Source organism: Bos taurus, chromosome 8, assembly GCF_002263795.3.
Source record: "Bos taurus isolate L1 Dominette 01449 registration number 42190680 breed Hereford chromosome 8, ARS-UCD2.0, whole genome shotgun sequence".
Lineage (NCBI taxonomy): Eukaryota > Metazoa > Chordata > Mammalia > Artiodactyla > Bovidae > Bos > Bos taurus.
The window spans coordinates 41,249,613-41,275,343 of NC_037335.1; the positions used below are offsets into that span (position 1 = coordinate 41,249,613).

General features: G+C 38.0%; 1 protein-coding gene across 6 annotated transcripts in view; it reads left to right on the forward strand.

The window, feature by feature from the left end:
• The window catches only part of RFX3 (regulatory factor X3), a 332,033-nt gene that overhangs the window by 281,013 nt on the left and 25,289 nt on the right, over positions 1-25,731 (forward strand). For all 6 annotated transcript variants that reach the window (XM_059889441.1, XM_024996137.2, XM_002689615.6 and 3 more), the window contains 3 exons: positions 713-862; positions 7,861-8,069; positions 19,937-20,090. In XM_059889441.1, coding sequence (XP_059745424.1) covers positions 713-862; positions 7,861-8,069; positions 19,937-20,090 — 513 coding nt within the window. The remainder of the gene's footprint in view (positions 1-712; positions 863-7,860; positions 8,070-19,936; positions 20,091-25,731) is intronic.

The window sequence follows — 25,731 nt, forward strand, 5'->3', positions numbered from 1 at the left end:
AGAAGGGGGAAGGATAGAAAGTACATTTCAGAGGGCAAACAGGGATTTTTCTGGATAACCCTTTTACAAACATCCAGATTCTGGAAAAAAAAAAAAAAAAGAGTTCTTCTTGTTGCCTGTGTCTGAGAAGTTTATTAGCTATCTATTTGCTAATACAGGCTTTGAGTTCTCCTATTTCACCTCAAAATTGACCACCCTTATTTCACCTCTATAAAATAAAGATTAAAAGAGTGAATCTGAATGATAATGCTGTGAAAAGTATATTTTTTAATCCAGATAAAAAGTGGGACTGGACAGTTTGGTTTTCCAAATAAAAGGAAAATTTTTTTTTATTTGCTTAGTTTGTAGCTGACTGTCACACTGAGAATAAGAAATGAAAATCAACATTTTCCCTAATTTCCTAGACTAAATCATTTCTTGCTGATGATGAGTAGCTACTTGCAAGACCAGTTTAATTAATGGTGCACTCAGATGTCTAAGAATGTGGGAGTTTGTTTTAGCCTTGACCTCAACCTACTGAAAAGGAAAATAATACTTGGTTTAGAGGTTTAAATGCTATAATTTACAAGTAAACTGTCTCACCAAATGAATTTGAAATAAGTATCAGAGAGAAGCATTTAAAATTTGGCAAGGGAATAAAGATTTGAAAATTGCAGTGGTTTCTTTTATTGGAGGAGAAAAGAAATCCCAATTTAATTGGATTTCTTTACAGGTTGCAGCTGTAAGTGCCTTTGCCCAGACTCTGCGAAGATACACGTCGCTCAATCACCTGGCCCAGGCAGCTCGTGCAGTGCTTCAGAACACTTCTCAGATCAACCAGATGCTCAATGACCTCAACCGTGTCGACTTTGCCAATGTCCAGGTACTCTGTTTTCTTTCAAAACAGATCTTTTAATGAAAGGTATCCAATGTTTTTCTTCTTAATTAGGATCATCATATTTCTTTTCCAAAGTTACATCAATTCATAGGCACATCTAGATTCACAATGTCCTGAAAGAGGAGAGTTTTACTCAGCTATCGGAGAAGGCAATGGCACCCACTCCAGTACTCTTGCCTGGAAAATCCCATGGACGGAGGAGTCTGGTAGGCTGCAGTCCATGGGGTCGCTAGGAGTCGGACACGACTGAGCAACTTCACTTTCACTTTTCACTTTCATGCATTGGAGAAGGAAATGGCAACCCACTCCAGTGTTCTTGCCTGGAGAATCCCAGGGATGGGGGAGCCTGGTGGGCTGCCGTCTATGGGGTTGCACAGAGTTGGACACGACTGAAGTGACTTAGCATTAGCATTAGCATTACTCAGCTATAACTTTACTGCTCCTCTGTTTTGTGGTTAAAGCCTAGGAAGATTTTTAGTGCTAGACTGCAACATATGTCACCAGGGTTTGCTGAATGATTAATAGAGTAAGGACAACCACGGTCATTGAAGATTGGTAGGCAAGAGTCAAAGCTATGGTAGTTGTGTGTGGATGTGAGAGGTGGACCATAAAGAAAGCTGAGCACCAAAGAATTGATACTTTTGAACTATGGTGTTGGAGAAGACTCTTGAGAGTCCCTTGGACTGCAAGAAGATCCAACCAGTCCATTCTAAAGGAAATCAGTCCTGAATATTCATTGAAAGGACTGATGCTGAAGCTGAAGCTCCAATACTTTGGCCACCTGATGCGAAGAATTGACTCACTGGAAAAGACCTTGATGCTGGGAAAGATTGAAGGCAGGAAGAAAAGAGGACAACAGAGGATGAGATGGTTGGATGGCATCACCAACTCAATGGACATGAGTTTCAGCAAACTCCAGGAGATAGTGGATGATGGGGAAGCCTGGTGTGCTGCAATCCATGCAAAGAATCAGACATGACTTAGCAACTGAACAGCAACAACATACACTAAAATAGGTATTATCAAAAAGACGAATAATAGCAAATGTTAATGAGGATGTGGGGAAATGGGAACCATTATACAGTAGTAATTGGACTGTAAAGTGCTACATCCACTTTTAAAGCAGTATGGCAGTTTCTTAAAAGGTTAAACATAGAGTTACCATATGATTTGGCAGTTTCACTCCTAGGTACATACCAAGAAAAATGAAAACACATCCACCTAAAAACTTGTTCTTGGATATTCCAGCAGCATTATTCATATTAGCCACATTAAAGTGGGAACAACCCAGATGTCCATTAACTGATGACTATATAGACAAAACATGGCATTTCACACAATTAAATGTTATCAGACAATAAAAAGAAATGAAGTTCTGTTCTGATACATCCTACAACACAGGTGAACATTACACTAACTGAAAGAAACCAGATACAAAGGACTTTATATTGCAAGATTCCATTTATATTAAAGGAGCAGAATAAGCAGATCTATAGAGACACACAGTAAATTCGTGGTTACCTAGGTCCTGTAGACTAGGTGATTGGGATATAATAGATAAGGAATATGTCATTTCTTCTTTAAGAAATGAATACATTTTAAAATTAATTGTGGTGATAGATGTACTACTCTGTGAATATACTGAGAGAAGCTATTGAATTATATACTCTTATTGAATGAATTGTTTGCTATATGAATTACATCTCAATAAAACTGTGTTAAAAAACAATAGCATTGCTCAAAGATAAACTATTTCTCCATTTCCTACAAATTTTAATCTACAATTCTGGGCTCATTTTATCATTGAAAATAAAAGTAATATTTGGGCTTGATTAATTTTAGGGCTAGGATTTAGAAGTTAAGTTCATTCTAACTTTGATGAATTTGATTTGGTCTTCTAATGTGCATAGTTTTTCTTAAATCTATATAAACATTTGTTTATATATATGTGTATATATATATATACAAACATACATACATACACATACAAATTCATAATCTCCATAAGAACAAACTCATGTTTACAAATCCATTAACTTTACATATTTCAGTGGAATTTACATTACCTGATTTTAGTGGGAATATTAAGAGCTCATACAGTATTGTCTTAAAATGTATACTATAATGTTAATTTCAAATCTTCATTCAGAAAAGATATGTTTAAAAGTACCTTAAGAAAAGTTGAAATGGTAAGGAAACTTCTAGTCTCAAAAAGTAATATAAGTTTAATAACAAAAAACATATTTAAGACTGATTCCTGATAAGATCTGAGAAAGATTTTAAATTTTCTGTTAACATTATTTTCATTTGTATAGTTGTGTGCCTGAATCCTGTGAAGTGTTTACAGAAATGAGTTCTTCCTGGCTATAAATGCCATCCTTGGCAACATTATTACATATAAATGGTTAGTTATACATCTTTACTATGCTCATTCTCATCCTCTCTACTTACCAACTTTGAGGCTACCTTTTCCCTTCTTTAAGTACCAGATTTTTCTGGGTTTTCACAGAAGTTATTAGTGCTGAAACCTGTGTGCTCAAGTATCTATCCTCCAAGGCCTCCTTCCTTCAGTTCAGTTCAGTTGCTCAGCCGTGTCCGACTCTTTGCCCATGAATTGCAGCACGCCAGGCCTCCCTGTCCATCACCAACTCCCGGAGTTCACTCAAACACACACCCAGGACTGATCTCCTTTAGAATGGATTGGTTGGATCTCCTTGCAGTCCAACGGACTCTCATGAGTCTTCTCCAACACCACAGTTCAAAAGCATCAATTCTTCGGCCCTCAGCTTTCTTCGTAGTCCAACTCTCACATCCATACATGACCACTGGAAAAACCATAGCCTTGATTAGATGGACCTTTGTTGGTAAAGTAATGTCTCTGCTTTTAAGACCATGAACACAGTGGTAGCCCTGCATTTCCCTCTACATTTTACTTCTCACCACTCTTGTTCAGTACGTAATCTTTCTCAGGTTAACATATTTGATTTTAATTCCCTTCTTTCTTTCCTTTTCTGTTTCACATTTTGCCTGGTTTTCTGAGTCCCCTGGTTTTCTCAGTCTTCTAGCTCCCATTCCACCTTCATCACCATCTCCTGTTCATTTGAAAATTGTCCCTGTCCCTGTGAGATTAACCTCAGTAAGACTGAAACATGTAAGGATGATGCTCTTGTAATAAGGAAACTTTAAAACAATGAAACCACATGTAAGGGTCAATATTTTAATGCTCTGAAAGAAAAGTGAAAGTGTTAGTTGCTCAGTTGTGTCTGACTCTTTGCAACCCCATGGACTGTAGCCTGCCAGGCCTCTCAGTCCATGGGATTTTTCAGACAAGAATATTGGAGTAGGTTGCCCATTTCCTTCTTCAGGGGATCTTCACGGCCCAAAAATCAAACTTGGATCTCCCACATTGTAAGCAGACTTGTTACCGTCTGAGCCACTGTCTAGCCACCAGGGAAGCCTCTGTCGTCACTTCATCATTCTCTAATCAAATCTTTTCCTCATGCATTCAGGATAACTTTTGCTATTGCAATTATAATTGGTTTTCTGTTTAATTGATAGCATTATAGTAGTATTGCTTTCCAATTCTTTTGTGTGTAAATGGATAGTTTTTCAACTACAGTATGGGCTAAATATACTTGGGTTAGTTAACCTGATAACCTAACTTTTGCATATACTTGTGTTTCTGCATTTAAAAGAGAATCTGATTTTGAAGTTACTGACTCCTTATCATCTTGGAGATATTTATTTCCAAGATAATATCTTTAGTTTTCATCCTTACCTTTTTCCACTAAAGAGTTAAAATATCCAAATTCCTTCACAAGGGAGTATTTACAGGGTACTTAGCTGTTAGTCGGAGAAGGCAATGGCACCCCACTCCAGTACTCTTGCCTGGAAAATCCCATGGATGGAGGAGCCTGGTAGGCTGCAGCCCATGGGGTCGCTAATGGTCGGACACGACTGAGCGACTTCACTTTCACTTTTCACTTTCATGCATTGGAGAAGGAAATGGCAACCCACTCCAGTGTTCTTGCCTGGAGAATCCCAGGGACGGGGGAGCTTGGTGGGCTTCCGTCTATGGGGTCTCACAGAGTTGGACACGACTGAAGCAACTTAGCAGCAGTAGCAGCAGCTGTAAGTATATTTTCAACCTTGAGAGCAGTAAAATGAAACATAGTTTGAAAAGCCAGAATAATGTCCTGTGGCTTTATTTCTCTAAGCTTAGTCTTAGATTATCATTTTCTCTTGGCAAATCTAACTGTAGGAAGTAGTGAGTTTGATTTTATGTTAAATGAAATTAAATTCTTCCAAGGATACCAGTAAGTTCCTTCTGTTCCTTGCCAATACATAAAACATATCTCTCACAGTGGCTTCCCATAGAATTTCAGTTTTGCAAGATGAAAAAGATCTAATGTACAGTATTGAGCATAAGTAGACACTCATATTGTTGTTGTTTTGTAGTCGCTAAGTCATGTTCAAGTCTTGTGACCCCTGAGAATCTGTGGGATTTCCCAGGCAAGAATACTGGAGTGGGTTGTCATTTCCTTCTCCAGGGGATCTTCCTGACGTGGGATTGAACCCACGTCTCTTGCATTGGAAAACAGATTCTTTACCACTGAGCCATCAGGAAATCCCTAACACTCCTATGCTGTATACTTAAAAATGGTTAAGATGATAAGTTTTATGTTTCTTGTTTTATACCACAGACCAAAAAATGCTTAGATGTTTTTGGATTTTAAAAAACACACACACACAAAACCCAGCATCCCCTGTCTTTTTCTTGAGGCCTAAATTCTTCACTCCTTGTCTGCATCCCAGGTGGTGCTAGCGGTAAAGAGCCCATCTGCCAATGCAGGAGACATAGAGATGTGAGTTCAGTCCCTGGGTTGGAAAGACCCGCCCCCCCACCCACAGGAGAAGGGCATGGCTACCCACTCCAGAATTCTTGCCTACAGAATCCTATGGACAGAGGAGCCCAGGCTACAGTCCATAGGGTCACAAAGAGTTGGATATAACTGAAGCAACTTAGCATGTACCCAACTTCTTCCCTGGGTGCTCTCCTCAACTGTTGAACTGATATAAAATTTCTGGGAGTCATTTAACTGTATTTTGAAAGATCTTAACTATTCTTATGTAAATCTATTATATAGAAATAAGTAAAAAAAAATAAGTAAATAAGTAAAAAATAAGTAAAAAAAAAAAGTAAAGATGTAGTTACAAGATTGCTAATTCCAGAAGCATTATTCCTATGAGTAAAAATTTGGAATGACCATAAACGTGCAGCCATGTGGAATTGACTTTGTAAATAATGGTGTATTCATGTATTGAAGCAAATTGAGTCATTGAACAATAAATGTAGCTCCTCATTTGCCTATATATAAAGTGAAACTAAGCAAAATATCAAGTAAAATATATAATATGTTCCTCTTTTAAAATAATATATATACATAAATATACATGCGTATGTATATATTACATGTGAACAGTTTGGAAATTAGCATGTTGTAGTTCTCTCTTAATGTTGGCATTTTAGATACTCTTAATATTTTGTTTTTTTTATTTGTACTTTCAAATTTAATGTCGTATTTTAGTGTACTTAAAATACTCAAAAGTGATACTTAGGAGGTAAAAATCTGAAAGCCTTTTTTATTAATTAGATAAGAGAAGGAAGGTTAGTAGATGGCATCATCAGCTGGGAATTTGGAAGAAGCCCTAAATTTCCCTGAGAAAGAAAAATGAATTGAGTTTAGCCATTTTCTATTTGAAGTGCCTCCCAGTTGAAATGTCTTTTGAGTAAGGTAAAGTCTCTGGGGTCAGGAGAGATCCTGGAATCAGAGGGTGGAGATTAGGGATTGATTCACTTGAAAGGTTGATTTAAATAAATTTGTCCTCTGAGAACAGACAGATTGAAAGCTATACAGACTTTTCAGAAAAACACACACATATTGATAAGGTTTTACATATAGAATTAGGACCTTCACAGACACCCCTCCACAGAACTCTACATTGAAAGTATTATCTGGACACAGTGAACCTAGCTTAAAAATTCTTGTCACATTTCACTTCTCTAATTTTATGCTTGGGGAAAATGAGGCCCACGTAGGTTAAATGAATTGCTTAAAATCAAGTTAGTGGATTCAGGCCCTATGTTAAAATCCATGTCTTCACTCAAATATTATATTAATATTATCAGATAATTATATTCTGACCTGAAAGAGTATAATATTTTTTAATCTTAAAATGCAGCATAGCACTAGAAACATGGTAAAACTTATGTCAACCACTGAAAATTAACCTTAAAAGTTTCTATTTTCATCCCTATTACCAAACATGAAACTTTCCCATCAGAACCAGAAGGAAATCAAATGTCTTCGTAGGTAGCATCCCTACATTTTCTCTAATGTATTTTTGGTTATTGTTACTGTTGTTTTCGGGTCTGTGAATTAATTTGCATTTGTAGCTTTTACCTTGAGAGTCCTTGGGACTTCACTTTCTTTCCCATGAAACTCATACCGCATGTGCTTCTGCCTTGTATCATTCATTGTTTGTTTTTGTCTTAATCCTGAGGGGCCACTTGTGGCCAGTTGAATCTATTTATCCAATCTGACTTACCCTAAATCTTTTCAAATGAATTGGCTTTAGTTTTATCTGATTGAGAAGTAAAAGAGCATAAAAACTAAAAAAAGACTCTACATATGTTAAGTTCAGGCTCCTCTTCTTCTTAAGTAATGATATATTTTAGTCTTTCACACAGACTAGCTAATGTAGAACACTAAGTCATACCTTTATGTCACATCACTTTTTCATGCACAGAAGTGATGTTAGTTTCCTTAACAACTGCCAAGTGGTCATTCATTTTTCTTAATTCATTTAATTGTTTTGCACTTTCAATATAGTTTGCCATTCATGCATATGGTTTGTGTGCTGACATTCAACGAAAAAATGCTGACTTGAACTTGTCCTTTGCTTTCTGTGTACTGTCCCAGGAGCAGGCTTCCTGGGTGTGCCAGTGTGATGACAACATGGTTCAGAGACTAGAAACAGACTTCAAGATGACTCTTCAGCAGCAGAGCACCCTGGAGCAGTGGGCAGCGTGGCTTGACAATGTGATGATGCAAGCACTGAAACCCTATGAAGGAAGACCCAGTTTTCCTAAAGCTGCCAGGCAATTTCTGCTAAAATGGTCTTTCTACAGGTATCATCTCGATTTTTCCTATTCTGCAATTATGTATGTACATGCTTCTCAGAAAAAAAAAGAGAGAAGAGTGAGGAGTTTAGTATGTAGAAACTCTCTCGTGATTATCTTCAGCCCAGCTCGTGACTACAACATCATGGAATTGGACCAGGAGGGTTTTGGAAATAAAATTTCTGCTGGGAAAGGAAAGCCTCTTATTCAGAGCCCTAAAAGTTCTCAGATGGGAACATCAGAGATTCCCGTCTCTGATGGGTCAATCTCTAGAACATCAGTCTAGATAATGTGCATAACAAGAGTCAGGAAAGTCCTCCTTTTGGCAAACATGTATCATTTACGCTTTTCACCACTCTTCTTTTTATTCTCTAGTTCAGGGATTCTCAAACTGTCGTTCCCTAGACCAGTAGCATCTCTGTTGCTTGGAAACACATTAAAAATGTGTATTTTCAGACCCCTCGCCAAACCTACCTTAATCACAAATTGCAGAGGAGAGGCCCAGCAATCTATGCTTTTTCTAAAAGTTCCGTCCAGGCAATTCAGATGGATTCTCAGAAAAATCTAGTTAATTTTTTAATTTGATCAATTAAAATTGTTTTCAAAGCTAGCTGCACCTCAGAATTAGTGGAAAGAAAAACAAAGCTCCTACCTACCTCCCAAAACTTACTCAAAATCATGGTGGTTAGAAACTAGTATTTAGCAGTAGAGATAATCAGAAATTCTTTTTTTTTTTTTTTCCAGAAAGGTTACTCCTGGTGATTCTAATGCATAGCTAGTTTAATATCAAATAATCTAGTAGATAATTCAAATGAATTGCTTTTGGGCTAAAATAACTTATAAATAAATGTATTTTTTTTAGACATAGAAGAACCCCAGAATAGAAAAATTACTTTTCAGTTCAGTTCAGTACTCAGTCATGTCCAACTCTTTGCAACCCCATGAATTGCAGCACGCCAGGCCTCCCTGTCCATCACCAACTCCCGGAGTTCACTCAAACTCATATCTGTCGAGTCTGTGATGTCATCCAGCCATCTCATCCTCTGTTGTCCCCTTCTCCTCCTGCCCCCAATCTCTCCCAGCATCAGAGTCTTTTCCAATGAATCAACTCTTTGCATGAGGCAGCCAAAGTATTGGAGTTTCAGCTCCAGCATCAGTCCTTCTGATGAATACCCAGGACTGGTCTCCTTTAGAATGGACTGGTGGGATCTCCTTGCAGTCCAAGGGACTCTCAAGAGTCTTCTCCAACACCACAGTTCAAAAGCATCAATTCTTTGGCATTCAGCTTTCTTCACAGTCCAACTCTCACATCCATACATGACCACTGGAAAAACCATAGCCTTGACTAGACGGACCTTTGTTAGCAAAGTAACGTCTCTGCTTTTGAATATGCTATCTAGGTTGGTCATAACTTTTCTTCCAAGGAGCAAGCGTCTTTTAATTTCATGGCTACAGTCACCATCTGCAGAGATTTGGAGCCCCCAAAAATAAAGTCTGACACTGTTTCCACTGTTTCCCCATCTATTTCCCATGAAGTGATGGGACCAGAGGCCATGATCTTCGTTTTCTGAATGTTGAGCTTTAAGCCAACTTTTTCACTCTCTTTCACTTTCATCAAGAGGCTTTTTAGTTCCTCTTCACTTTCTGCCATAAGGGTGGTGTCATCTGCATATCTGAGGTTATTGATATTTCTCCCAGCAATCTTTATTCCAGCTTGTGCTTCTTCCAGCCCAGCGTTTCTCATGATGTAGTTTGCATATAAGTTCAATAAGCAGGGTGACAATATACAGCCTCGACGTACTCCTTTTCCTATTTGGAACCAGTGTGTTGTTCCATGTCCAGTTCTAACTGTTGCTTCCTGACCTGCATATAGGTTTCTCAAGAGGCAGGTTGGTAGTCTGGTATTCCCATCTCTTTCAGAATTTTCCACAGTTTATTGTGGAAAATAAACACGGTCAAAGGCTTTGGCATAGTCAATAAAGCAGAAATAGATGTTTTTCTGGAACTCTCTTGCTTTTTCGATGATCCAACGGGTGTTGGCAATTTGATCTCTGGCTCCTCTGCCTTTCCTGAAACCAGATTGAACATCTGGTAGTTCATGGTTCACGTATTGCTGAAGCCTGGCTTGAAGAATTTTGAGCATTACTTTACTAGCGTGTGAGGTGAGTGCAATTGTGCGGTAGTTTGAACATTCTTTGGCATTGCCTTTCTTTGGGATTGGAATGAAAACTGACCTTTTCCAGTCCTGTGGCCACTGCTGAGTTTTCCAAATTTGCTGGCATATTGAGTGCAGCATTTTCACAGCATCATCTTTTAGGATTGAAATAGCTCAACTGGAATTCCATCACCTCTAGTAGCTTTGTTCATAGTGAGCTTTCTAAGGCCCACTTGACTTCACATTCCAGGATGTCTGGCTCTAAGTGAGTGATCACACCATCATGATTCTCTGGGTCATGAAGCTCTTTTTGGTACAGTTCTTCTGTGTATTCTTGCTACCTCTTCTTAACATCTTCTGCTTCTGTTAGGTCCATACCATTTCTGTCCTTTATTGAGCCCATCTTTGCATGAAATGTTCGCTTTGTATCTCTAATTTTCTTTCTTTTTTTTTTTTTGGTTTTTATTTATTTATTTTTTTGTCAAAATGGAAAGTTTTTTTTTTTTTTTAAGAGATCTCTAGTCTTTCCCATTCTTTTGTTTTCCTCTATTTCTTTGCATTGATTGCTGAGGAAGGCTTTCTTATCTCTCCTTGCTATTCTTTGGAACTCTGCATTCAGATGCTTATATCTTTCCTTTTCTCCTTTGCTTTTCGCTTCTCTTCTTTTCCCAGCTATTTGTAAGGCCTCCCCAGACAGCCATTTTGCTTTTTTGCATTTCTTTTCCATGGGGATGGTCTTGATCCCTGTCTCCTGTACAATGTCATGAACCTCCGTCCATAGTTCATCAGGCACTGTCTATCAGGTCTAGTCCCTTAAATCTATTTCTCACTTCTACTGTATAATCATAAGGGATTTGATTTAGGTCATACCTGAATGGTCTGGTGGTTTTCACTACTTTCTTCAGTTTAAGTCTGAATTTATATATGATATCAAATGTTGTGATGAGCCATTGACCATAGGTCTACTCAAGGGTTTAAAAACAGACCCTGTGCAAGTTGGCATATATACCATATATATGGCATAGGATGGAATTGACAGATGGAATTCCATTTCTTAAGATGTTAGGTAAATTATATTTTTGACCGCAGCATTTACTCTTCTGGTGAGAGTTCATTTCTTTTCTTCTTTAGATCATAATGAGCTTTCTAAAAGCCATATCTACTTTGAACTTCAGGCAGTCCCTAATTTAATTCCTGTGCAACCATGCGCTCATCAAATTGTGGCTACAGGACCTACCACTGACTGTGGCTATGGGTATATTGTGGTCGTCATCTGGACATCAGTAGTGAATCCAAAGCGGTTGTGAGGAGAGATGATATGCAAATAAGTAGCAAAGTTTAGAGACTAGTAGAAATTGTGAACCTGCTAAGCCCAAATTATAGGATTTCCATCTTGTTTTGATTACCTTTATAAGGATTGAACCAAAGATTCCATTATCATGGTAGAAGGTTTTTATTGTGACTTCTTTCTTTTTCAGTTGATTTAGTCCAATTCTTATTTCTTAAACTGAAGTAGAGTTGATTCCATATATGTTTAATTAGGAATTAAATTATCCTTACATCCTGAAAATGATTTTCTAGTGTCTGCGTACCTGCCCAGTCAAGTCTGACACTTTGCAAGCCCATGGACTGTAGCCCTCCAGGCTCCTCTGTCCATGGAATTCTCTAGGCAAGAATACTGGAGTGGGTTGCCATTTCCTCCTCCAGGCAATCTTCCTGACCCTGGGATTGAACCCATTCCCAGAGTTAAATAAATGCTATGAAAGAAAGCCTAGCAGTGGTGGTGGTGTTTTGTTTTTATTTTGGAATGGAGTAACTCCACCATTTTGTCTCTCGTATATGTAATAGTTTTAGCCACAGGGTTTGTAAAGCACCTTATTAAGGTGCTATCTAACTCTATGACCCACTGATATGCTTCATTAAAGCCAGCCCTGGGTTTAGATCTGGGTGTCAGTGAGAAATGTGTTGCTGTTTTCCCTTGATATATGGGAAAGATTTGGAAAACAATATCACAGTATTCTCAAAGTAGATGTAGCAATAGTAGTAGTATTAATGGAATTCAAAATTTTAACTTGGGCACATTTCTTTAAAAGATTTCAGATATTTTCCCATTTGTTTGCAAGTTGATTTCGTGCATCTTTTTTTTCCTCAGAAAATCATATAGATGGTATATATGCTTCATGAATGATAAAACAGATGTTATACTAGCTGTTGCTCTAAAACCTATAGGGGCAAAAGCACAGTACATCCTCTATATCAGAAAAACCAAAGGTTTTTTTTCCCTCCTGTTCTTACTGCTTTCTTATGCAGTTACCTCAGACTTGCCCTTATTCCTCCCTGAGGATTTTTTAAAATCTGTTTAGTAGATATAGTTTTAGAAATACACACCCCTGGAGCCTTTGTCTCCACAGAGATCTGTCGTGGTATCTTGAAAGGAGAGAAAATTACTTACTCGTGTTTCTTGTTCTCTGCAGATATACAAACCCAGTAGATCATCACTTGCCTGCCCTCTGTCTGCCCTGAGTTGGGGATAATGGCTTGTTATTATTAGACACTATTATGGTTATTATTTTCATTTCAAAAAGTCTTGAAGGTATACAGTTCAGTCAGGGCTACAGAAGGAAAGACATTCAGAAAGATGCATACCTCCTGCTGGTAGGCGAAGTCAATAGCTTGGTAATGTAGAAGACTAAAATCTGACCTGTTTTTTACTGAGGCATAAGAACATATTGAGTAATGAAAACTTCATTCACAAACAGAAGGAGTGTTACAGAGTATTTTTTAAATGTTTTTGGCTTTGTAATAAGAATTTTGCAGTCACATATACCAACCGTTCATTTTCTGAAGTTGATTAATTCTAAAATTCTGTGTATAGATTCACACGTATATACAAGAAATGGACTGGCAGAGAGTCGTGATAGCAGTAGTGGACCTGTTGCTGCAAACACCCTCTGCTCCAAATGGGGGTCTCTTCTTGCCTAACTTGGCTTTGAATGTCTACTGCTGGCTTCCTGGAAGGTGGAAAAAACATTGCCCAAGAAACATATCTAACTCTATGACCCACTGATATGCTTTCTTGGGCAGCAGTGCAGAAGTTAAGTGGGCCGTTTCTCAGCTTGGGTGTTTTGTGAATAACAGAACACAGAATTCCTCAGGGCCACCCTGAGGGTCAACCAAACATCCCATTTTTAAAGAATTAAATGTATAGCTTTGATACAATAACTTGAAAGGGAGCACAGAGAACCTAGTTTGCCTACAGCTGAACAATATATAAATCTTCCAGTTTTGGAATTAGCTGTAAGCACTGTTTGAGGAGAGTTCACATGGTGGAGTTGGGGGGTGGGGGGTGGAGTCACAGGTCTCACCTTTCTTTTTAGGAATGTGTGATGTCTTCCCAAATACATAAAGAGGTGGATTGAGTATCGTGTGTTCAAGTATATGTTTTAATTTTCACGCCATGAATTACGAAGATACATACACAAAGGTGTTTCTCATCTGTTATAATTAACAGTTTTAACTCCAGTTTTAAAGAGTTGAGTTCATGGTAACTTAGCAACATGAAATTCAGTGGAGTCAATTTTGTAACATGTCTTACAGAAATCTGAATCAGACAATAGGTTTCCAATTAAACTGTTAATTGTGTCATTTGATACTTGGCTTGTAGGGCAGAGGCCCAGCACAGAGAGCAGAAAGTAGACATAGACATTATTAATAATATAACATAATAATATTACATTATTATATTAATAATATAATTCAACTGATTCTCTTCTAAACATATGACAATAATAGCAGATTATCAGTACTTTCAAAAGTAACTATTATAACTGAAGGTCAGCACACTTTTTTTTTTCCATTTTCCAACAGAATTTTGTGTTACCTATGTCTTTATGCTGCAGTAAGGTGATTGCCTAGTTGTCAAAAAGTTTCCAAAACACTTGGGATAGAATATGAAGCCTTTATAATGGCCTACAGACCCTCCATGGTCCAGCTGCTAGTGATTTCTAGTCCCATTATATATATTCTCTTTGCTCATGTCTTCCCAGCTGCAGCTTCTGGGCTATTCTTTCAATAAAACAAACATAGTTCTGCCTCAGTCTCAGCATTGACCTCAACATTTGCTCTCCTTTCTGCTAGGAAACTGCACGTGTTCACATGGCTTACTCCCTCACTTCAGTCTCATTTCTGCTCACTTATCACCTCCTCAAAAAGTTTTCCTAACACCCTGACTTTAAGTGCCAGAGCCCATCACTCTGTAGTCTCTTGACCTGATTTACTTTTTTCAAAGAATTTCAGTTCAGTTCAGTCGCTCACTCGTGTCTAACTGTCTTGAGGCTAATAAGTATTAACCATTCCCATTTATTTAGAGGTGGGTCTTTTTTAAGAACTTTACAGATAGTTTCTGTGTTAAATGGGCTCATATCACACGTTTTCCTTCTTTCACTTAGCATTTTATTATAGACATCTTTCCGTCTTACTGCCTTTATGTGTAATCTCTCTCATTTCTTTAAAGTGAGTGAAATTGCTCAGTCATGTCTGACCCGCTTTGTGACCCCAAGGACTATGACTCTCCAGGCTGTTCTATACATGGAATTCCTCAGGCAAGAATACTGAAGTGGGTTACCATTCCCTTTCCCAGGGGGTCTTCACAACCCAGGGGTCAAACTGAGGCCTCCTGCATTGCAGGTGGATTCTTACGATTTGAGGTACTCAGGAAGCCCAATTTCTTTAGTATATTGTATAAATTTCCATATATGAATGAGCCATTTTTTACCTAGTATCCTACAAATGGTTATTTAGTGTTGCCCCCTATTTTCTCAGTAATATAAATATTGCTGCAATTAAAACCATCTTTGCTCATTTGTGTAAATTTCTAGAATTAGAACTGCTAGGTGAAAGCATTTGTGCATTTTTAATTTTGACATTTGTTGCCAAATTTCCCTTCATAAATGTTTTGTGAATTTATGCTTGAAGAAACAATAAATGAGAGTTCTTTCCCCATAACCTCTTCAATGCTGATCTTTTAATTTCTTATAGTATAATAGATAATATACGGTATCTTAATTTAATTTGTATTTCTTTTAATTTTGAATAAGGTTAATCATATATACTTGTTATGATTCCCTTAGAAGAAATGGAATAGCCATCATAATCAACAAAAGAGTCTGAAATGCAGTACTTGGATGCAATCTCAAAAATGACAGAATGATCTCTATTCATTTCCAAGGCAAGCCATTCAATATCATGGTAATCCAAATCTATGCCCCAACCAGTAACGCTGAAGAAGCTGAAGATGAACAGTTCTATGAAGACCTATAAGACCTTCTAGAACTAACACCCAAAAAAGGTGTCCTTTTCATTATAGGGGACTGGAATGCAAAAGTAGGAAGTCAAGAAACACCTGGAGTAGCAAGCAAATTTGGCCTTGGAATACAGAATGAAGCAGGGCAAAGGCTAATAGAGTTTTGCCAAGAGAACGCACTGGTCATAGCAAACACTCTCTTCCAACAACACAAGAGAAGACTCTACACATTGACATCACCAGATGGTCAACACCAAAATCAGATTGATTATATTCTTTGCAGCCAAAGATGGAGAAGCTCTACACAGCAAAAACAAGACCGGGAGCTGACTGTGGCTCAGATCATGAACTCCTTATTGCCAAATTCAGACTGAAATTGAAGAGAGTGGAGAAAACCACTAGACCATTCGGGTATGAACCTAAATCAAACCCCTTATGACTATACAGTGGAAGTGAGAAATAGATTTAAGGAACTAGATCTGATAGACAGAGTACCTGATGAGCTATGGACAGAGGTTCGTGACATTGTACAGGAGACAGGAATCAAGACCATCCCCAAGAAAAAGAAATGCAAAAAAGCAAAATGGCTGTCTGAGGAGGCCTTACAAATAGCTGTGAAAAGAAGAGAAGCGAAAAGCAAAGGAGAAAAGGAAAGATATACCCATTTGAATGCAGAGTTCCAAAGAATAACAAGGAGAGATAAGAAAGCCTTCCTCAGCGATCAATGCAAAGAAATAGAGAAAAACAACAGAATGGGAAAGACTAGAGATCTCTTCAAGAAAATTAGAGATACCAAGGGAACATTTCATGCAAAGATGGGCTCAATAAAGGACAGAAATGGTATGGACCTAACAGAAGCAGAAGATATTAAGAAGAGGTGGCAAGAATACACAGAAGAACTGTACAAAAAAGATCTTCACGACCCAGATAATCACGATGGTGTGATCATTCACCTAGAGCCAGACATCCTGGAATGTGAAGTCAAGTGGGCCTTAGGAAGCATCACTACGAACAAAGCTAGTGGAGGTGATGGAATTCCAGTTGAGCTATTTCAAATCCTGAAAGATGATGCTGTGAAAGTGCTACACTCAATATGCCAGCAAATTTGGAAAACGCAGTAGTGGCCACAGGAGAGGAAAAGGTCAGTTTTCTTTCCAATCCCAAAGAAAGGCAATGCCAAAGAATGCTCAAACTACTGCACAATTGCACTCATCTCTCACTCTAGTGAAGTGATGCTTAAAATTCTCTAAGCCAAGCTTCAGCAATACGTGAACTGTGAACTTCCAGATGTTTAGGCTGGTTTTAGAAAAGGCAGAGGAACCAGAGATAAATTGCCAACATCTGCTGGATCATCCAAAAAGCAAGAGAGTTCCATAAAAACATCTACTTCTGTTTTATTGACTATGCCAATGCCTTTGACTATGTGGATCACAATAAACTGTGGAAAATTCTGAAAAAGATGGGAATACCAGAACACCTGACCTGCCCCCTGAGAAACCTGTATTCAGGTCAGGAAGCAACAGTTAGAACTGGACATGGAACAACAGACTGGCTCCACATAGGGAAAGGAGTATCTCAAAGCTGTATATTGTCACCCTGCTTATTTAACTTATATGCAGAGTACATCATGAGAAACACTGGGCTGGATGAAGCACAAGCTGGAATCACAATTGCCGGTAGAAATAGCAATAACCTCAGATATGCAGGTGACACCACCCTTATGGCAGAAAGTGAAGAAGAACTAAAGAGCCTGTTGATGAAAGTGAAAGAAGAGAGTGAAAAAGTTGGCTTAAAGTTCAACATTTAGAAAAGTAAGATTATGGCATCTGGTCCCATCACTTCATGGCAAATAGATGAGGAAAAAGTGGAAACAGTGACGGATTTTATTTGGGGGGGGCTCCAAAATCACTGCAGATGGTGACTGCAGCCATGAAATTAAAAGACCCTTGCTCCTTGGAAGAAAAGTTATGACCAACCTAGACAGCATATTCAAAAGCAGAGTATATTACTTTGCCAGCAAAGGTCCATCTAGTCAAGGCTATTGTTTTTCCAGTAATCGTGTATGGATGTGAGAGTTGGACTATAAAGAAGGTTAAGCACTGAAGAATTGATGCTTTTGAACTATGATGTTGGAGAAGACTCTTGAAAGTCTCTTGGACTGCAAGGAGATCAAACCAGTCCATCCTAAAGGAAATCAGTTCTGAATATTCATAGGAAGGACTGATGTTGAAGTTGAGACTCCAGTACTTTGGCCACCTGATGTGAAGAACTGACTCATTGGAAAAGACCCTGATGCTGGGAAAGATTGAAGGTGGGAGGAGAAAGGGATGACAGAGGCTGAGATGTTTGGATGGCATCACCAACTCAATGGACATGAATTTGAGTAAACTCCAAGAATTGGTGATGGACACAGAGGCCTGGCGTGCTCAGTCCATGGGGTTGCAAAGTGGCAGACATGACTGAGCGACTGAACTGAACTCCAACATTCGTAATAGTGTAGCAATAGCCAGTTTTTTTAGGATCTCACACACATTATCTCACTTGACTCTCAAGCTAATTTTGAACCTTAAAATGTTGAATGATATACAATCAAGATCATATAGTGGTTAATGTGGATCTGACTCCAAACCTATGGATGAAAAACAATGTTTTTTTTTTAATCTTTTTAGTAAGTAAATCCACAGAAGGAGAGATTCTCTGCCATCTTATTGTAACACCTATTCTTGGTTGCCATAACCAAATGAGAGTGAGAAGTTCAGCTCCTCCTGTTCTGTGTATTAGGATCATAATCACTTATATTTGAGTCTTGTCCTATTCATTCATAAGTTTATTTCACAACCTTTAACCCACTCTATCTTTGAAATAATCACATAAATTAGATAAGGCCTAAATTATTGCTTTTATTTTCACCCAAAAGGAAAACACTCTCGAGGAAATGGTGTTTTTTGAGATTGACAGTGAATTAATGAAAAACCAGAATCAGAATTCAGGGCTTTAGGGCTTTAGATGTACAATGGTGATCTGTCACTTGCCAAGTTGAATGTGTAGAATCTGATGTATTAGTAGCCACTATATAATTAAGGTTAAAAGTGAAAGAGAAAACAAAAGTACAGTCTTCTGTATTTCCATCTGTCCAGCATTTTACAGTTCTTCATTGCAAAATAAGGCTTAAGAATATCGTTGTTTGTTGTTCAGTCACTAAGTCATGTCTGACTCTTTGTGACCCCATGCACTGTAGCCTGCCAGGATTCTCTGTCCGTAGAATTTCTCAGGCAGAAATTCTGTAGTGGGTTGCCATATCTTTCTCCAGGGGATCTTCCCAACCCAGGGATCAAACGCACTTCTCCTACATTGACAGGTGGATTCTTTACCCCTGAACCATCAGGGAAGCCCTTTAGCGATATTAACCCATACATTAGTGAGATTCTCTCTCTTCCTCGTATCTGAGAATATAATGGCTATTTTAATTTGTGTAGGACAAAAACCTCTAGAGAAAGACACTAAATGAAAGTGAGGAGAAACACTCACATACACACACATACATCCTACTCTGACTCTAAGTTAAAAATATTAAGATTTGAAGTGCGTGGTCAAGCTTAATAATTGACATGTTTTCAATGAAGCCAAAATTTTATTTTGACTTACTTCTATTTTGAGTATAATAGAGTGTATTTTTAGTACTTAATTAAAAATATATTTCATATTTTGGTATGTTATAGTTACACATTCATATTTTTCAAGGTTATGCATTTTTAATTGACTTTATTATGCTCTTGCTAATGGGAGAATCACTGTAATTTAATGAAAATCAGTACAGAAGTAGAATCATTTAATAAATTTGCCTTCCAACAAAAGTTGCAAGGATCCCTGTATGTCCTCTCCTACATTCTACATTGCCACATCTGGGAACATTGCTTAGTATATTTGTAAACTTGCTTGTGTATTTGTAAACATTGCATAGTGTATTTTGTAAACTTAGTCAGGGACAAATTCATATTTTTCCCAAAGTGTACCTCAGAAGTCATTGAGAGATGGTGATACAGTGTTTACCCATCATCATAAGACTTTCACTTTGAGATGCTTTTTCTTATGGTGATGAATTGTCACCCTTCCAAAAATCTTTTCTTTTAATTGATTCTGAGCAATTTGTCAACTTGCTTATGATAGTAAAATGGTTTTTCCCAGTGAGTGCCTATCTAGTTCTCATAAGGATCTAGTCAAGTCCTAATGAAGATTACCTCTTTGCCAGTCTGTTTGAAAGAGTTAAGCCAGCTGCTTCACTTATGAAATTATTCCATGGAAAGGCATGCACTATACCAATCTGTTAGACCTATAACTTCTTTTAATGGGAAAAGTAGGCTGAACGCGAATCCTGGTCACTAACCACTGGCTGCATCTGTGTCTTTTCTCTTGGAACAGCTCAATGGTTATTCGGGACTTAACTCTACGCAGTGCTGCTAGCTTTGGCTCCTTCCACCTGATCCGTCTACTCTACGATGAATACATGTTCTACTTAGTAGAACATCGTGTTGCTCAGGCAACAGGAGAGACACCCATAGCAGTCATGGGTGAGGTAAGAGAAGCTAAATGAGCTATGACCCACAAGGCTTTCTAAAAAGATCTGAATTTTATTTTAATCTAAATATTAATTATCAAAGCAATGGTTTCTAATCAATGAGTCTTGGACTCCAGAGATCCTGTATAGTTATTTCAGGGAGTCCCTAAATCCCTTTGTTCATATTTTATTAGTCAAAAGATTCTAAGATTGTAGATGATATCATGGAAAAGTACATGGAATATTTCAATATGCTATAAAAGTCTCTATATAAAAAAGCTTGAGAATGACTGGACTTAAAAATCCTTAGTGTTACTCAACCATAAAACAGAATCAGATAATGCCATTTGCAGCAACATAGATGGTCCTAGAAATTGTCATACCAAGTGAAGTAAATCAGATGTAGACAAATATATGGTATTTATATGTGGAATCTAAAGAAAATAGTTACAAATAAATTTATTTACAAAACAAAAACAGACATACAGACGTGGAAAACAAAATTATGGTTACCAAAAGGAAAGCAGGTGAGGGATAAATTGGGGAATATAGGATTAATAATAATGTAAATCAGGCTTCCCTGGTGGCTCAGACAATAAAGAAGCTGCCCGCAATGCAAGAGACCCGGATTCGATCCTTGGGTCAAGATCTCCGGGAGAAGGGAATGGCAACACACTCCAGTATTCTTGCTGAGAGAATTCCATGGACAGAGGAGCCTGGTGGGCTACAGTCCATAGTACCACAAAGAGTTAGACCTGACTGAGCGACTAACACATAGGTTTAACAGATGCACACTACTGTATATACAGTAGGTAAACAAGGTTTTACCATATGACACAGGGAAATTTATCCAATGTTTTATAATAAAATATAATGGAAAAGAACTGAGAAAAAAGTTTGCAGAGATAGATAGATAGATAGATATCAGATCAGTCGCTCAGTCGTGTCTGACTCTTTGCAACCCCATGAATTGCAGCACGCCAGGCCTCCCTGTCCGTCACCAACTCCCGGAGTTCACTCAGACCCACGTCCATCGAGTCAGTGATGCCATCCAGCCATCTCATCCTCTGGCGTCCCCTTCTCCTCCTGCCCCCAATCCCTCCCAGCATCAGAGTCTTTTCCAATGAGTCAACTCTTCACATGAGGTAGCTAAAGTACTGGAGTTTCAGCTTTAGCATCATTACTTCCAAAGAAATCCCAGGGCTGATCTCCTTCAGAATGCCCTGGTTGGATCTCCTTGCAGTCCAAGGGACTCGCAAGAGTCTTCTCCAACACCACAGTTCAAAAGCATCAATTCTTCGGTGCTCAGCCTTCTTCACAGTCCAACTCTCACATCCATACATGACCACAGGAAAAACCATAGCCTTGACTAGACGAACCTTTGTTGGCAAAGTAATGTCTCTGCTTTTCAATATGCTATCTAGGTTGGTCATAACTTTCCTTCCAAGGAGCAAGCGTCTTTTAATTTCATGGCTGCAGTCACCATCTGCAGTGATTTTGGAGCCCAGAAAAATAAAGTCTGCCACTGTTTCCCCATCTATTTCCCATGAAGTGATGGGACCGGATGCCATGATCTTCGTTTTCTGAATGTTGAGCTTTAAGCCAACTTTTTCACTCTCCTCTTTTACTTTCATCAAGAGGCTTTTGAGTTCCTCTTCACTTTCTGCCATAAGGGTGGTGTCATCTGCATATCTGAGGTTATTGATATTTCTCCCGGCAATCTTGATTCCAGCTTGTGTTTCTTCCAGTCCAGCGTTTCTCATGATGTACTCTGCATATAAGTTAAATAAACAGGGTGACAATATACAGCCTTGACATACTCCTTTTCCTATTTGGAACCAGTCTGTTGTTGCATGTCCAGTTCTAACTGCTGCTTCCTGACCTGCATATATATATATATATATATAGCTAAATCACTTTATTGTATACCTGTAACTACCACAGTATTATAAATCAACTATACTTGAATTAAAAAATAAAAATATTATTGACTGGAAAATAAGGAAGATTGATGCTTCTGATAAGGCTATGGGCTAGGAACTGAGAGGAAAAAGTTAAATATGTATCTTGTTGACTCTATCCAAGTGCCCAGGAAAAGAATGAAGGATAATAACAATGGTGATGAAAGTGATAGCTAACATTCCAGGAGCACTTACTATGTGCCAAACATAGTCCTAAGTCCCTTATATATATAATAAAGCATTTAATACATATAACAACGCTTTGAGATAGGTGCTAACTCATACTGTTTTACTGATGAGAATCTTAGGTTCAGGAAGGAAGCTAAGGCACAGAGAGATTAAAAGGTTATATATCTAGCAAGCGGTGGAGACCTCTTTTGAGTATTCAGTCTGATTTTCACACCCATGCTCCTAATCACTAAAGATGTAGAAAAAAAAATTCTCTTCTTCATAATTTCTGGATAGTGCCAAGATGTCATTGATATGTTCAACATATTGTAAAGCTAAAATGCTGAAGTTAATATATACAAGGTTGGTTAATATATTGAGGGATAGATGAACATGCTTATATGATTCAGCACTGGCTCACTTTGTTGTACTGTACTGGATTTTGACTGAATCCAGATTTTGCTAGATTATACCAGATTAGGCAGTGTTACATTTTATCACCCAAAGCAGTCAAGAAGACATACTCACTTTTAAACTATGCATATGTGCTTATTTAAATTAGAAAATAGTAGTTTTATAAATATGATGGCAAAGTATAAATTAAAATATATAGTAAAATATCTCAAGGACCTATGTAAGTATCCTAATATAAATAAAATACATGTGAATTTTATTTAGAATGTTGGTTAAAATATTCTACTTTCCCTCTTTAAAATCCCTTGCTGTTTGCTGATCTACATGTGTTTGTATGTTTCTTAATGGTGATTGTGCCTAAATGATGCCAATTATGTATATATGAGAATTAAGCAAGATTCATTTTAGCTTTTGAATTATAAGCAGATCCTCATGTGACCAAAGCAGTCTGAACTTTTCTTAGATTTGACTTCCCCTCAGTGCCTCTTTTCTTAGTTCTTCTCTGATTGTCTGGTTGCAAAATGCCCGATTGGCAAGTAGATTAAATACTATAAACTTCCTTAACCCAGGGCCCAAAAAGTTCTGAAATAGACATCCCTTTTGGTATATTTAACGCATTTGGCACATACCTCCTATGCTCCAGGACCTCTATAACAGGATGACCAGGATAATGATAATAGGGATTCTCATTAATACCATGTGGCTAATCCTGATGGCATGGTCTTTGCTTTCCTTGCATCTTTAAGGAATAAAAGCCGTGGCTGTAAGCCAGTGACATGGCATGAAGACTTAACTACTTCCTCATATGCTAGTACAGGAAGTACTGGCTCACCAGAATTAAAATGGCTTTATAAAGTCTATACTGCCAACAAACATTCTAAATGGCTTTTTTTTTTTTTACCTTATGTAAACAATGTAAATGAATAAGACACTGCCACATGATTCAAAAATATGACACAAAATCTAGATCAGAAAATGATCTTCTCTAAGATCAAAGATCTAAGCATACCTCTTGATTTCTTTGCTTACTATCTCCTTACTCAGTTTATAGGAAAACCCTCTCAGTTGTCCATGCTCATCATTATTCAGTCCAAATCAAGTAAAGCTAATTTTACAGGTTTGATCTCCCTATAGCATTTATGCCTCATAGAACAATAAGCCATTATAGACTTGTTAGCTATGGTCATATTATCATATCTAAAATTTCTTGATTCTTGGGGAAAGGAGAAAGAAATGCGAGAGAAAGGAAGGCTGTTTTCCCACGTATCTTTTCATGTGTTACACTAAGTCTACCCTAGAAGTCAGATTGGAGGTAAAAAAGCTTTCATGTGTCAAGGCTCAGCTGTAATCCTAACTACTTAGATGACTTCCATTTCAAAAGAAAAGGTCTAGAAGTGCCTGTGTATACAGTGGGCACGACACCACAGGCCAAAATCCATGGAAATCCATAAAAATTCACCATTACTCTCAATTGCAGCTAGTGGTTTTCAATCATCAGTGATAACAACCACAGTTGTCACTATTTAGTGTGAGTTTATCATACCCTTAATGAAATTAAGCTCTTGATCTATCTACTAATGGTTCTTTCTCAATAAACGGCACTCTCCCTGTGGATCAGGTTGAATATGTGAGCATCATCGTTACGTATCTTTCTGTTTTGACCTGCATGTCCAACCAGTTGCTAAGTCTGCCCTTTCCCAAACTCCACATAGTGCAGGCAGTATCATCTTACGAAAATGCAAACCTGATTGTGTTATACCCTCTTAAAACCCTTTAGTGACTTTATCTTCTGCTAGTTAAGAAACGAAAGTCTTTCTGTGGTATAAGATCTGGCCTTTCTCTCTGATCAAACTCACCCTCTCTCTTCCAGGTCCTTCTGTTGCAATTACAGTAGTCCTTTTTCTGTTCTTACTCAAGTTTTTCTCATCACTGGACAAGTGTGTAAATGGTTGTTTTACCTAGAACTGTCTGCCTGACTCTCTTTGCCCATTCTAACTCTTTCATGTCTTAAATACCATTTCCTCTAAGAGATCCAGTTTCCCTCAGACTACATTAGATACTCCTTTTCTCTCTAATTTATACTTTTCCTTTTCATTCTAGAACCTGCAGAATAATAATTGCACAGTGCTTTGTATGATTTGTGTTGTTATAGATTTAATGCCTGGAAATAATGGAGGACTTTGCATCAGAAGAATTGAACTCTGCCTACAGTTCTATAACTTATGGTAGTATAATCTTGGGCAAATCATTGTTCACTTAGGGTGATTCTCTGACGTATCTCTAAAATTAATGTATTCATTTATTTAACGAATACTTCTTATGCATCTTTGTTGTTGTTCAGTCGCTCTGTCGTGTTCCACTCTTTACGACCCCATGGACTGCAGCACACTATCCTTCCCTGTCCTTCACTATCTCCCAGAATTTGCTGGAAATCAGGTCCATTGAGTCAGTGATGCCATCCAACCATTTCATCCTCTGTTGCTCCCTTTTCCTCCTGCTTTCAGTCTTTCCCAGCATCAGGGTCTTTTCCAATAAGTCGTCTCTTTGCATCAGGTGACCAGATCATTGGAGCTTCAGCTTTAGCATCAGCCCTTCCAATGAATTTTCAGGGTTAATTTCCTTTAGGATTGACTGGCTTAAAAAAAAAAAAAAAGGATTGACTGGCTTGATCTTGATGTCCAAGGGACTCTCAAAATTCTTCTCCGGCACCACAGTTCAAAAGCATCAATTCTTTGGCACTCAGCCTTCTTTATGGTCCAACTCTCATATCCATACATGACTACTGGAAAAACCATATCTTTGACTATATAGACCTTTGTCAGAAAAGTGATGTCTAGGTTTGTCATAGTTTTTCTTCCAAGGAGCAAGTGTCTTTTAATTTCATGGCTGTAGTCACCATCTGCAGTGATCTTAGAGCACAAGAAAATAAAATCTGTCAGTTTCCATGGTTTCCCCATCTATTTGCCATAAAGTGATGGAACCAGATGACATGATCCATGTTGAGTTTCAAACCAGCCTTTTCACTCTCCTCTTTTACTTTCATCAAGAGGCCCTTTAGTTCCTCTTCGCTTTCTGCCATTAGGGTGATGTCATCTGCATATCTGAGATTATTGATA